General features: G+C 45.4%; 1 protein-coding gene across 1 annotated transcript in view; it reads left to right on the forward strand.

Annotated features, from left to right (window-relative positions):
* Nucleotides 1-9,428: 9,428 nt before the first annotated feature.
* The window catches only part of fars2 (phenylalanyl-tRNA synthetase 2, mitochondrial), a 20,768-nt gene continuing 17,696 nt past the window's right edge, over nt 9,429-12,500 (forward strand). Inside the window, exon 1 of the mRNA XM_056434780.1 lies at nt 9,429-9,632. Within this exon, the coding sequence (XP_056290755.1) occupies nt 9,444-9,632 (189 nt within the window). The 5' untranslated portion in view covers nt 9,429-9,443. The remainder of the gene's footprint in view (nt 9,633-12,500) is intronic.

Consider the following 12,500-nt stretch of genomic DNA (forward strand, 5'->3'; position numbering starts at 1 on the left):
ACATGTTCTACTGATCACATGTTCTACTGGTCACATGTTCTACTGGTCACATGTTCTACTGATCACATGTTCTACCGGTCACATGTTCTACCGGTCACATGTTCTACCGATCACATGTTTTACTGGTCACATGTTCTCCTGATCACATGTTCTACTGGTCACATGTTTTACTGATCACATGTTCTACCGGTCACATGTTTTACTGATCACATGTTCTACCGGTCACATGTTCTACTGGTCACATGTTCTACTGATCACATGTTCTACCGGTCACATGTTCTACTGGTCACATGTTCTACCGGTCACATGTTCTACCGGTCACATGTTCTACCGATCACTACTGGTCACATGTTCTACCGGTCACATGTTCTACTGGTCACATGATCCACCGGTCACATGTTCTACTGATCACGTGATCCACCGGTCACATGTTCTACTGATCACGTGATCCACCGGTCACATGTTCTACTGGTCACTGGAGGGATCCATGGTCAGCCCTTGTTTCTCCTGGCCTCCTGCAGGAGACCCCGTTTCGCCCTCGCTACTCTGCTTGTGTCCGTTTGGTCTTTACGTCACGAAAGCTGAACTCCGTACGCAAGACGAATAATCTGAGCGTAGCTGAACGTGTTCACGATGTCAGCAGGAAGAGGGTTTGTGATTCCACAAAAAGAAAAAGTCTCGAGTAATTTGTTCGGACTTATTATGGGGTGTAACGCCCATTGTGGCCTGAAGGGGTCACTGTGTGCTTCTCATCTCAGAATGACGCCTGCTTTACCTTCATGTTCCTGTACAAGTGACCTTCAGACGTCCCTTCACCCACTTACCCGTTGTGTGTGTGGGTGTGTGTTTGTGTGTGTGTGCAGGTGTTTTACATGTCTTGTGGGGACATGAACTTATCACACAGGGGCATTGTGGGGTCTAGCTATTTTTTAGGGGACAGGAACATCCCAATAATGTAAATCATGACAATTTAGGGTCAAGACTTGGTTTAAGGTTTTGGGTAAGTCTCAAAGAAACCATTTAAGTGTGTGTGTGTGTGTGTGACCTCAGCGCTGCCCTGTCCAGTATAATATGACACCAGCAGCAAGAGGTAAAAGCTTCACGGATTTAGGAATAATAATCCATTTTGCTGCAATGCCACTGCAATGCAACACCCCTTTGTCTCATTCAGTGTGTGTGTGTGTAAATATTTGAGGGGGGCAGATGAAAGGGCGATTGTCTCGTCTCCTGTCAGAGGGTGAATGATGGAGCAGGGCTCCGACAACAAAGGCTCTTATTTTGAAAAGTCAAGATGCACTAATGGAAACAAATTATTGAAACAATCTATTGTTATTATATTAAACACGACAACCAGGGAATGATTTACACCATGTGTCCAATATCCAGCAACATTGGATCGGTCCATTGTTCTCTGGTTAAGTAACATTGGTTTGGTCCATTGTTCTCTGGTTAAGTAACATTGGTTTAGTCCATTGTTCTCTGGTTAAGTATCATTGGTTTGGTCCATTGTTCTCTGGTTAAGTAACATTGGTTTAGTCCATTGTTCTCTGGTTAAGTATCATTGGTTTGGTCCATTGTTCTCTGGTTAAGTAACATTGGTTTAGTCCATTGTTCTCTGGTTAAGTATCATTGGTTTGGTCCATTGTTCTCTGGTTAAGTAGCATTGGTTTGGTCCATTGTTCTCTGGTTAAGTAACATTGGTTTGGTCCATTGTTCTCTGGTTAAGTATCATTGGTTTGGTCCATTGTTATCTGGTTAAGTAACATTGGTTTAGTCCATTGTTCTCTGGTTAAGTATCATTGGTTTGGTCCATTGTTCTCTGGTTAAGTATCATTGGTTTGGTCCATTGTTCTCTGTTTAAGTAACATTGGTTTGGTCCATTGTTCTCTGGTTAAGTAACATTGGTTTGGTCCATTGTTCTCTGGTTAAGTAACATTGGTTTTGTCCATTGTTCTCTGGTTAAGTATCATTGGTTTGGTCCATTGTTCTCTGGTTAAGTAACATTGGTTGTGTCCATTGTTCTCTGGTTAAGTATCATTGGTTTGGTCCATTGTTCTCTGGTTAAGTATCATTGGTTTGGTCCAGTGTTCTCTGGTTAAGTATCATTGGTTTGGTCCATTGTTCTCTGGTTAAGTATCATTGGTTTGGTCCATTGTTCTCTGATTAAGTATCATTGGTTTGGTCCATTGTTCTCTGGTTATGTATCATTGGTTTAGTCCATTGTTCTCTGGGGATTTTACCGTGTTTTGGATCTATTGTTTCTGGTGTGTTGGTTCATCCCGTTAGTGACATGTTGTCGTGTGGAACAGTAAGTCAAACATGATCTGGTTTGGTCCAGTTCTCTCTGGTTAAGTATCAGTGGTTTGGTCCAGTTCTCTCTGGTTAAGTATCATTGGTTTGGTCCAGTTCTCTCTGGTTAAGTATCAGTGGTTTAGTCCAGTTCTCTCTGGTTAAGTATCATTGGTTTGGTCCTGTTCTCTCTGGTTAAGTATCATTGGTTTGGTCCAGTTCTCTCTGGTTAAGTATCAGTGGTTTGGTCCAGTTCTCTCTGGTTAAGTATCATTGGTTTGGTCCATTGTTCTCTGGTTAAGTAACATTGGTTTTGTCCATTGTTCTCTGGTTAAGTATCATTGGTTTGGTCCATTGTTCTCTGGTTAAGTAACATTGGTTTGGTCCATTGTTCTCTGGTTAAGTAACATTGGTTTGGTCCATTGTTCTCTGGTTAAGTATCATTGGTTTGGTCCATTGTTCTCTGGTTAAGTAACATTGGTTTAGTCCATTGTTCTCTGGTTAAGTATCATTGGTTTGGTCCATTGTTCTCTGGTTAAGTATCATTGGTTTGGTCCATTGTTCTCTGGTTAAGTAACATTGGTTTGGTCCATTGTTCTCTGGTTAAGTATCATTGGTTTGGTCCAGTGTTCTCTGGTTAAGTATCATTGGTTTGGTCCATTGTTCTCTGGTTAAGTATCATTGGTTTGGTCCATTGTTCTCTGATTAAGTATCATTGGTTTGGTCCATTGTTCTCTGGTTATGTATCATTGGTTTAGTCCATTGTTCTCTGGGGATTTTACCGTGTTTTGGATCTATTGTTTCTGGTGTGTTGGTTCATCCCGTTAGTGACATGTTGTCGTGTGGAACAGTAAGTCAAACATGATCTGGTTTGGTCCAGTTCTCTCTGGTTAAGTATCAGTGGTTTGGTCCAGTTCTCTCTGGTTAAGTATCATTGGTTTGGTCCAGTTCTCTCTGGTTAAGTATCAGTGGTTTAGTCCAGTTCTCTCTGGTTAAGTATCATTGGTTTGGTCCTGTTCTCTCTGGTTAAGTATCATTGGTTTGGTCCAGTTCTCTCTGGTTAAGTATCAGTGGTTTGGTCCAGTTCTCTCTGGTTAAGTATCATTGGTTTGGTCCATTGTTCTCTGGTTAAGTAACATTGGTTTTGTCCATTGTTCTCTGGTTAAGTATCATTGGTTTGGTCCATTGTTCTCTGGTTAAGTAACATTGGTTTGGTCCATTGTTCTCTGGTTAAGTAACATTGGTTTGGTCCATTGTTCTCTGGTTAAGTATCATTGGTTTGGTCCATTGTTCTCTGGTTAAGTAACATTGGTTTAGTCCATTGTTCTCTGGTTAAGTATCATTGGTTTGGTCCATTGTTCTCTGGTTAAGTATCATTGGTTTGGTCCATTGTTCTCTGGTTAAGTAACATTGGTTTGGTCCATTGTTCTCTGGTTAAGTAACATTGGTTTGGTCCAGTTCTCTCCGGTGTTGGGTCTCTGAGCCCAGTGTGGTCCAGTCTGGGGTCCACTGGTCTGGTTCTGTGGTTCTTCCACAGTCCAGTCGCTGTGGTGCTGAACCTCGAAGGCGGAGTCAGTTTGGAGACCTTGTGATGTGACTTAGTGACTGACATCAAACTCTTTGAGGGATTATTATTATTATACGTTGTTACTTCATATTAACATACGGAGAACACATGACTCACGTCACGCGTCACCGAGCGCTGCTCAGTGATGTCATCGACAGACGGAGATGCGGCTACACGCGTATACGCGTATACACACACACACACACACACTCACAACCCCACTGCAACCACCAAGCTTCCCTGATTGGCTGAGGGAGGGGGCCTAGCATTGCAGAGCTGAGTGAGAGTAAAAGGAGGGAGGACAGGGGGTTGTCTCTTCTCACACACACACTCACATAGACACACACTCACACACACACACACACTCACACAGACACACACTTACACACACACAGCAATGTTTGCTCTCAGGCCATCTATCCCCGTTTTGTGTCGTGCAATCTGTTGTGGCTGACGTCTGTGCCACACTGCGGCTCAATTCAATGATGCTCTGCCCACACACACACACACACACTCTCAGACTGAGCGTCAGTCAGGCGTCTCCCAGCTGGTTGGCTGCCCGTCAGCGTCTCGGCGTCAGGCGTGTGGGCCTCTGGCTGCCGGCTGATCTCTGGATGATGCTCTGGGCTCAGACCCGCGTGGCTCTTCGGTGGCAGAGGGATCCAGACGGGATGTCGGGCTCCGATGTGATGCAGCAGAAAGACGAAGGCATCCTGAACCTGATGCAGACATGCTTTGCAGAGATTTAAAGCCCTGCAGCCGGCTGTGAGGCTGGAGCCCCACATGAAGGAGACGAGTCAAAGCTCCACTTTAAAGTCCTGCACCCTTAATCTACAACAGAGGCTGAAGTTTAAGGCCAATCCTCAAACCTAAAATGTCAAGTCCATAGATCAGTTCCATGCTGCCGACCCTCCAAAGAGTTCACGTCTCTAACTCACTGGGAGCTGGAGCTTTGGCTTGTTTCTGGGCAGGAAACCCCAAACTCCAGATCAGACACCACTGACGATCCTTAACTCTCCACCTCGTCCAAACGTCCCCTCTGAAGACCAGATCTCCAGTTTGTAGACCAGTCTTGACCCTTAGTCCAGTCCCATGTTCATAGAGGATCCACTACTTATCTTTGGTTCTCCTCGACTCAACCTCAGTTCACGATAAGATGAGTCGGTTCGAGAGCAGGAAGCAGCGTCCCTGGAGTCGGAGGGCGAGTTGTCTTCCTCCCGGAGACGGAGAGCTGGAGCATCATCAACGTTGCAGAATTTCTATATTTGAGTATTTGACAGCATTTCAACATTCAGCGCCGCTAAAAGTGAGTTGTGTCTCCATGTTTCTCAGAGTGAGTTGAGCTGTGAGGTGAATCCAAACCGACTTTCTTCATTGGAGGCACATCCTGCGTGTCACTGACGGCTCCGTCTCTTCTTCATTAGCTTTGGTTTTGAATGATATTTGAAGAGGCAGCGGCTCAGATTCCTGCCGGGTAATTAAAGTTCAGGTGTTTTCTTCCACGGCTGCGTATGAAATCATTACACATCATCACAATCCTGCAGCTTCAAACCACTGCCTCCAATAATGCAGTCATACATATATTTATGGCAAATATAATTAGGAGGAATGGAGACCGGGGAGGGGAGGGGGGAGGAGGAGGGGAGGAAGAGGAGAGGAATTCAAACCAACAGCAGCGAGGAGAGTGAAGACGAAGAGATGAAGTGAGATCCTGGTGCACATTCATCACGTCAGGAGAGACTGAGACAGGAAGTGGATTTAATCACACCTGTCAGGTTCCACATGATGACGTCATGACTGGCGGTTCTGAGCTCGCAGAGGACTTTGCATTAAATGATCCGTTAGCTAGTCGGCTGGTTTGTTTGTGATGTGTTTTTTGTTTTTCTCTCAGCGTCCTTCTGATTCGTCATAGAAGAAGAAGAAGAAACGGTTGTTTTCTCATGTTGTTTTGTTTCTGCTGACAAAAGACGAGATGAAAAGAGAGACTGAGAGAATACTGATGAAGAGGAGAAGACCCGATGGGTGGCAGTAGCAGCGAGGTGGAGTTATTGAGATATGAAATGAGACGAGAGGAAAGAGATGAATGAGAGAATGAATGGACGAGAGGGGAGAGAAGAGCGATGGAGATGTGTGAATGAGAATGGAAGACAAGAGCGAAGGAAGGAGGTGAAGGAGCAGAAAGTAGAAAAGAAAGAGGAAGAGGGGGAGAGGGGTCACAGATTTGATTGATTTTGCGTTATCATGAAGTGAAGATTAATGCCACAGCGTTCCCTCATCTGCTGCGACCCCTCGACCCAACGCTCATTAGCATAGAAACCACATTCGCCATCTGCTGATTGGACTAGGAGCGACATGACCAGGAAGTGTGTGTGTGTGTGTGTGTGTGCGCACGGGTGCTTTGCGGCCTCACACACACAGGGTGTGGGGGCAGGTCACACATCATCGTAATAAGCAGAAGCATTTCCAATCAAAGCACATCCTTCTTCCTCCAGCTCGCTCGCAACCACCTCTCGTGTGTGTGTGTGTGTGTGTGTTTGTGTGTGTGTGTGTTTCTTCATTAGTGCAGAACCATTTGAATGCCCCCACGCACAAATATGAGTCAAAATGTCCAGATTCCAGCGCTGCGCTCTCCGCCCACTCCTCCGCCGGCCGCTGACCTCACAAACGGACTCACAACTCATTACTCCTGCAGATTTGTGTGAAAGTGATAATATGGGAATCTAATCTCTCCCTCATCGCCTCTTTGTCTTTCTGCTGTGAGGCGTCATGTTCCTCCTCTGCTCGGTGCGCCCGGCATAATAAACGACTCCGCTGCTCTCAAGTGGGAAAAGCCCAATTCCAGAAGTACCCAAAAGACGGGAAACGATGGACCATCAGCTCTGTGCGGCGCGCGGCCGGGGGGTCAGGGGCGGGGCGGGTTCAGGAAGCTGACCCGGTTTGTTTAAGGTCACACAAGATGGTGGACGCAGGTCAAATAAACCGATGTTGACTGTGGATCGCTGACGAGGACGTGAGCGCCGATCTTCTGGGTCAGGGGACTCCGTAGACTCGTTGCTTCGCTCTGCCTTTGGGACGACACGTTGTTCTGACGGCCTGACATGGGAACCTGTGAACTCGTGGTGGTTTGGTGAAGGTACCACAGTACCTGTCCTCTGAGGAACCTGCGTACGGAAACAAGGACTTTATTGTGACCCGAAGGTGGACGTCAAACATGTTGGGCTACCGCTCTCCTGCCGGGCCGTTCTGTCTTCATAAAACAACATAACATTGACTTCTTCTGTTGTTGGCCGTCAGCGTCATAGACGTATTGTCAGATGAGAAGATGCTTCAGGAAACACTGGAACTGTTGAACGTTACTCCAGCTAGATCCACCTCAAAGATCCTGTGGCATCTTCCTCAACCAGGAAGAGGAGGAGTCAGCTTAGAGGGGTCTCACTGTTCTCACTGCCGGCTTCAGATGAAAAGATTCTGTTTCTTCCACTTCTGATTTAAATATGTCGGAAACTTTGCTTCTCTTCTCGTGGTGCTTGTTGTAGACGTGGTGCCATGGTCAGGTGCTGGTGGTCAGGTGGAGCATCTCTTGGGTCCAGACTGAAATATCTCAACTATGAGATGGATTCCATAGTTCATGTTCCCCGGAGGATGAACCCTCCCAACTCTGATCTCCTGACTGTTCCTCTAGCACCACCATGAGGTTGATGTTCATGCTCTTGAATGAATGAACTTGACATCTATCATCTGCGGTAGCTTCAGACGTTCATGCTCCCCTGAGGATGAGTTGCCATAACTCTTCATTTACCCGTCAGGTCAACATTGTGTACGTTGGACTTCTGATCAAATGAACAAGTAAAAGTAGCAGAACTAAACTATGAAGTGTATTCACGCTCAGCAGGAGCGCCAGAGAGCAACTGAACCTTTAAAGACATCACAGCTGACTGGAGCGCTCCAGCTTCATCTTCAGCTCCATCTCCATCTTCAGTTCCATCTTCAGCTTCATCTCCATCTCCATCTTGAGCTCCATCTCCATCTTCAGCTCCATCTCCATCTTCAGTTCCATCTTCAGCTCCATCTTCAGTTTCATCTCCAGCTTCATCTTCAGCTCCATCTCCATCTTTAGCTCCATCTTCAGCTCCATCTCCATCTTGAGCTCCATCTCCATCTTCAGCTCCATCTCCATCTTCAGTTCCATCTTCAGCTCCATCTTCAGCTCCATCTCCAGCTTCCTGCTGCTATGCCACATGTGAGCCTCAGTCTGCTTCAGTGAGAAAGAGTTCAAATGTCTCAGCACTCGAGTATTTTAATATCAAAAGATTTCAAATTCCCGAATCGAGTTGATGACCTTCAGAGTGAGATGTTTTCCACGCTGCGTTTCTTAAACTGCGGCTCCCGGCCCAGCCAGAGGTCACAGACTCCGGTTCTGGAGGGTCGGTGCTTCAGAGAGGAGAAGCTTTGTCTCCATTAGTCTTCGGCCCAGAGAGAGAAGCCACTTCCCTCTCATCTGGGTCCCAGGATGGAGACGCCTGAAATCCTCAGAATTACCCATAATCCCCTATTCCCCTGGAGCGCCCGCCCTTTGAGCCGAGGCGGTGGAGCCGTTCTGTTCTGAAATCTGCTTCTTGAAAAAGTCTTTCTGTCTGCAGCGGAATGATTGACAGCAAAGTGAGGAACTCAAACTTTTAGGGCCAAAGATTACTGGATCTCCAATTTGAGAGATTCTTTGGAAATAGTTTAATAATATTTGACCTGACCACTGACCTGGAGTCAGTTCTGTGTCTGTTGGATGGCGAACGCGTGCGACAGCATGAGAAACTGGAATCGACTCATCAGAACCACGCCGACAGGAAACCGCCTCGCGGACACTTCCTGGTTGTCGGCTACCAACGCCGGCCCGAGTGCCCTTGAGCAGCGCGCGGTACGGAGTTCCCCTCCTGGGCGATCAATAAGGTATCCAGACATAAGGAGGTGGTGTTTATCGAGTGCACTAAGTTGAAGAGTCGAGTATGAGGAGTCACTTCCTGCTTCTGGTTCTTTGTACGACAGTTCGTTGGCTGCAGTTTCATTTGGAGGATCCTGGTTCCAGGGTCAGTCGTTACCTTCGCATTGAAAATGCGGAAAGGTAATGTTTTGATCGCCGCGTATTTATTTATTTATTTGTATGCGTGTTACTCGCATAACTCAAAAAGTATTAAACCGAATCGCATGAAATTTGGTGGGATGATTGGTTATTATCAGGGGACCATTTGATTAGGTTTTGGAATTGATCAGGTCAATGTCAAGGTCATGAAAAGGTCAAAATCTTCAATTTGTATCCAATTGGCATGCAACTAATGCCAACATTTTTATAATTCAATGCCCAATCTTGTGATATGCGAAGGTATGCGCTCTACCGAGTGCCCGTTCTAGTTTAAAGCTGCGGTACTTTAGCCGTGTACTGTTTCTTTCTTTTGGTTTTAATTCACGACATGAATGCTCCTTCATGTTAATGTGTGTCTGTTGTCCACGTTCAGCATGAAGAGCCCCGGGAGGAGTCCGTCTCCTGGAGCTCTGCTCGGTCTCGTCTCCTGGTGGGACGGCCGTCTCTCCGCTGATGACGTGGTGTGTTTGTGTTCCCTCAGCGGGGGCGGGGCACAAGGCGGGCTGGGCGTTCGGCCTGGGCCTGGAGCGGCTGGCCATGGTCCTGTACGGCATCCCGGACATCCGGCTGTTCTGGAGTCAGGACCAGCGCTTCCTCAAGCAGTTCCACCTGGAGGACGTCCACACGCCCGTCTGCTTCCAGGTCAGCAACACGCCACAGTGCTAACGCCACAGTGCTAACGCCACAGTGCTAACGCCACGCCACAGTGCTAACGACACGCCACAGTGCTAATGACACGCCACAGTGCTAACGCCACAGTGCTAACGCCACAGTGCTAACGCCACGCCACAGTGCTAATGACACGCCACACTGCTAACGACACGCCACAGTGCTAACGCCACGCCACAGTGCTAACGCCACGCCACAGTGCTAACGCCACGCCACAGTGCTAACGACACGCCACAGTGCTAACGCCACGCCACAGTGCTAACGCCACGCCACAGTGCTAATGACACGCCACACTGCTAACGACACGCCACAGTGCTAACGACACGCCACACTGCTAACGACACGCCACAGTGCTAACGACACGCCACACTGCTAACGACACGCCACACAGCTAACGACACGCCACACTGCTAACGACACGCCACACTGCTAACGACACGCCACACTGCTAACAACACGCCACACTGCTAACAACACGCCACACTGATAACAACGAACAACAACAATCAAAAAAATACAAATAGAAAAATATTTTTTAAACTGTATAAAATCTATATAAAAATGATGTGTTTTTATTATTGATATAGAATATGTCATGTAAAGAGTTTAAGGGCTCCAGGGGGACGTCTGATCAATACGTGACCTTGAGTGATGTCACTCGAGTCAGAAATATATGTGGAGTTAGAACCAACTGTGTGTGTGTGTGTGTGTGTGTGTGTTAACCTCATGTATAAAACATCTTGACAGTAGGGGCTCACTGCCCGACCACCACACACACACACACACACACACACACACACAGGGGGAGGGGTCTCACAGCGGTTACTCTGTCCCTGCTTTAGGTGTTTTTGTCAACTGGTGTTTTCACTAATGAAGAACATCTCAAGTGACTGTTGGAGGGCAGAGAGGAGGAGAGAGAGAGGAGGAGGAGGAGGAGGAGGAGAGAGAGAGGAGGGAGGGAGGGAGAGGGAGGAGGAGGAGAGAGAGAGAGGAGGAGAGAGAGGAGGAGGAGGAGAGAGAGGAGGGAGGGAGGGAGGAGGAAGAGGAGGAGAGAGAGAGGGAGGAGGAGGAGAGAGAGAGGGAGGAGGAGGGAGGGAGAGGAATTAAGGAAAGAATAACTGAGGAGGAACCGGTGGAAAAGAATGACGTGAAGAAAAAAGATTTATAGACGAACAACAAATCTAAAGTGACGGGAAGAGAAAGAAGAATAAAAGGCTAAAATAAAAAAATAATTTCTTAATAAAAGAATTTATTAAGTAAGAAAAAGATTTAAAATGAAATTAAACAAGAAAATAAATATGGAGGGAAAAGGGAGAGAGTGAAGGAAGAAAAGAAGATGTGAAACAAAGAGTGAGGGATGAAGAAATAAAGATCTAGGAAATAATAAATAGAAAGTAAGAGAAGAAAGTAAGAAAACAGAGTGAGAATAAAGGAAGAAAAGGAAGGAGGTTTGAAACCAGATTAAAAAGGAGGGAAAGAAAGAAGGTAGGAAACAAGGAAAGAAAGAAGGTAGGAAAGAAAGAACGAAGGAAATAAAGAAGGAAACAAGGAAAGAAAGAGAGAAGGAGGGAACCAAAGTCCTGTGAGTTTATTGATGAACCCGTCCTCCAGAGGGACAGGGGGGCACGGCTCATCTGCTGCCCAGGGTCAGTGCACCTCTCCTGGGCAGAGACTCTCCACCTCCCCCTTAAAACCTCCACAGCCCCCGGACCAGGTAATGAACTGAGACCGGGGAACGAGCTGTGTGTGTGTGTCCATGTTTGTACACCACTACACACACACACACACACACACACACACACACCCACACACACCCACACACACACCAGGGAGCTGGCCAGTGCCTCTAACTGAAGGTGTTGAAGGAGCTCAGTAGGAAACACTCCATCTCCTCTGTGTGTTTCTACTCGTATATCAAACACCTGTCTGCTTACCTTCCTTACTTCCTTTCCTTCCTTCCTCTTTATTTTCTGTTCAAAAATATTTTCAAAATATTCCACCTATCAACCATCCATATACATCCACATATATACATAGATTTAAATATATATATATATCCATATATATTTATATATGTGTATACTGTATATACATATATATATATATATATATTAATGTATATATACAGGACTGTCTCAGAAAATTAGAATATTGTGATAAAGTTCTTTATTTTCTGTAATGCAATTAAAAAAACAAAAATGTCATGCATTCTGGATTCATTACAAATCAACTGAAATATTGCAAGCCTTTTATTCTTTTAATATTGCTGATTATGGCTTACAGCTTAAGAAAACTCTAAAATCCTATCTCATAAAATTTTAATATTTCCTCAGACCAAGTAAAAAAAAAGATTTATAACAGCTGAGTGTTTGTCAAGGCTCAGGAAACCCTTGCAGGTGTTTCGAGTTAATTAGACAATTCAAGTGATTTGTTTAATACCCTACTAGTATACTTTTTCATGATATTCTAATATTTAGAGATAGGATATTTGAGTTTTCTTAAGCTGTAAGCCATAATCAGCAATATTAAAAGAATAAAAGGCTTGCAATATTTCAGTTGATTTGTAATGAATCCAGAATGCATGACATTTTTGTTTATTTAATTGCATTACAGAAAATAAAGAACTTCATCACAATATTCTAATTTTCTGAGACAGTCCTGTATACACATTTATACATATATATATTTATATATATATGTATATATATATGTATATATATATATATATATATATATGGCTGTATAGATAAAGACATTTCCATCAGTGAGTCGTCTGCATTGAGGGAGTTGCATGAGAAGCTGCATGAGAAGCTGCATGAAGTGAATATTTCCTCCTGTATT

The sequence above is a fragment of the Pseudoliparis swirei genome, chromosome 16 (assembly GCF_029220125.1).
Source record: "Pseudoliparis swirei isolate HS2019 ecotype Mariana Trench chromosome 16, NWPU_hadal_v1, whole genome shotgun sequence".
NCBI classification, from domain to species: Eukaryota; Metazoa; Chordata; class Actinopteri; order Perciformes; family Liparidae; genus Pseudoliparis; species Pseudoliparis swirei.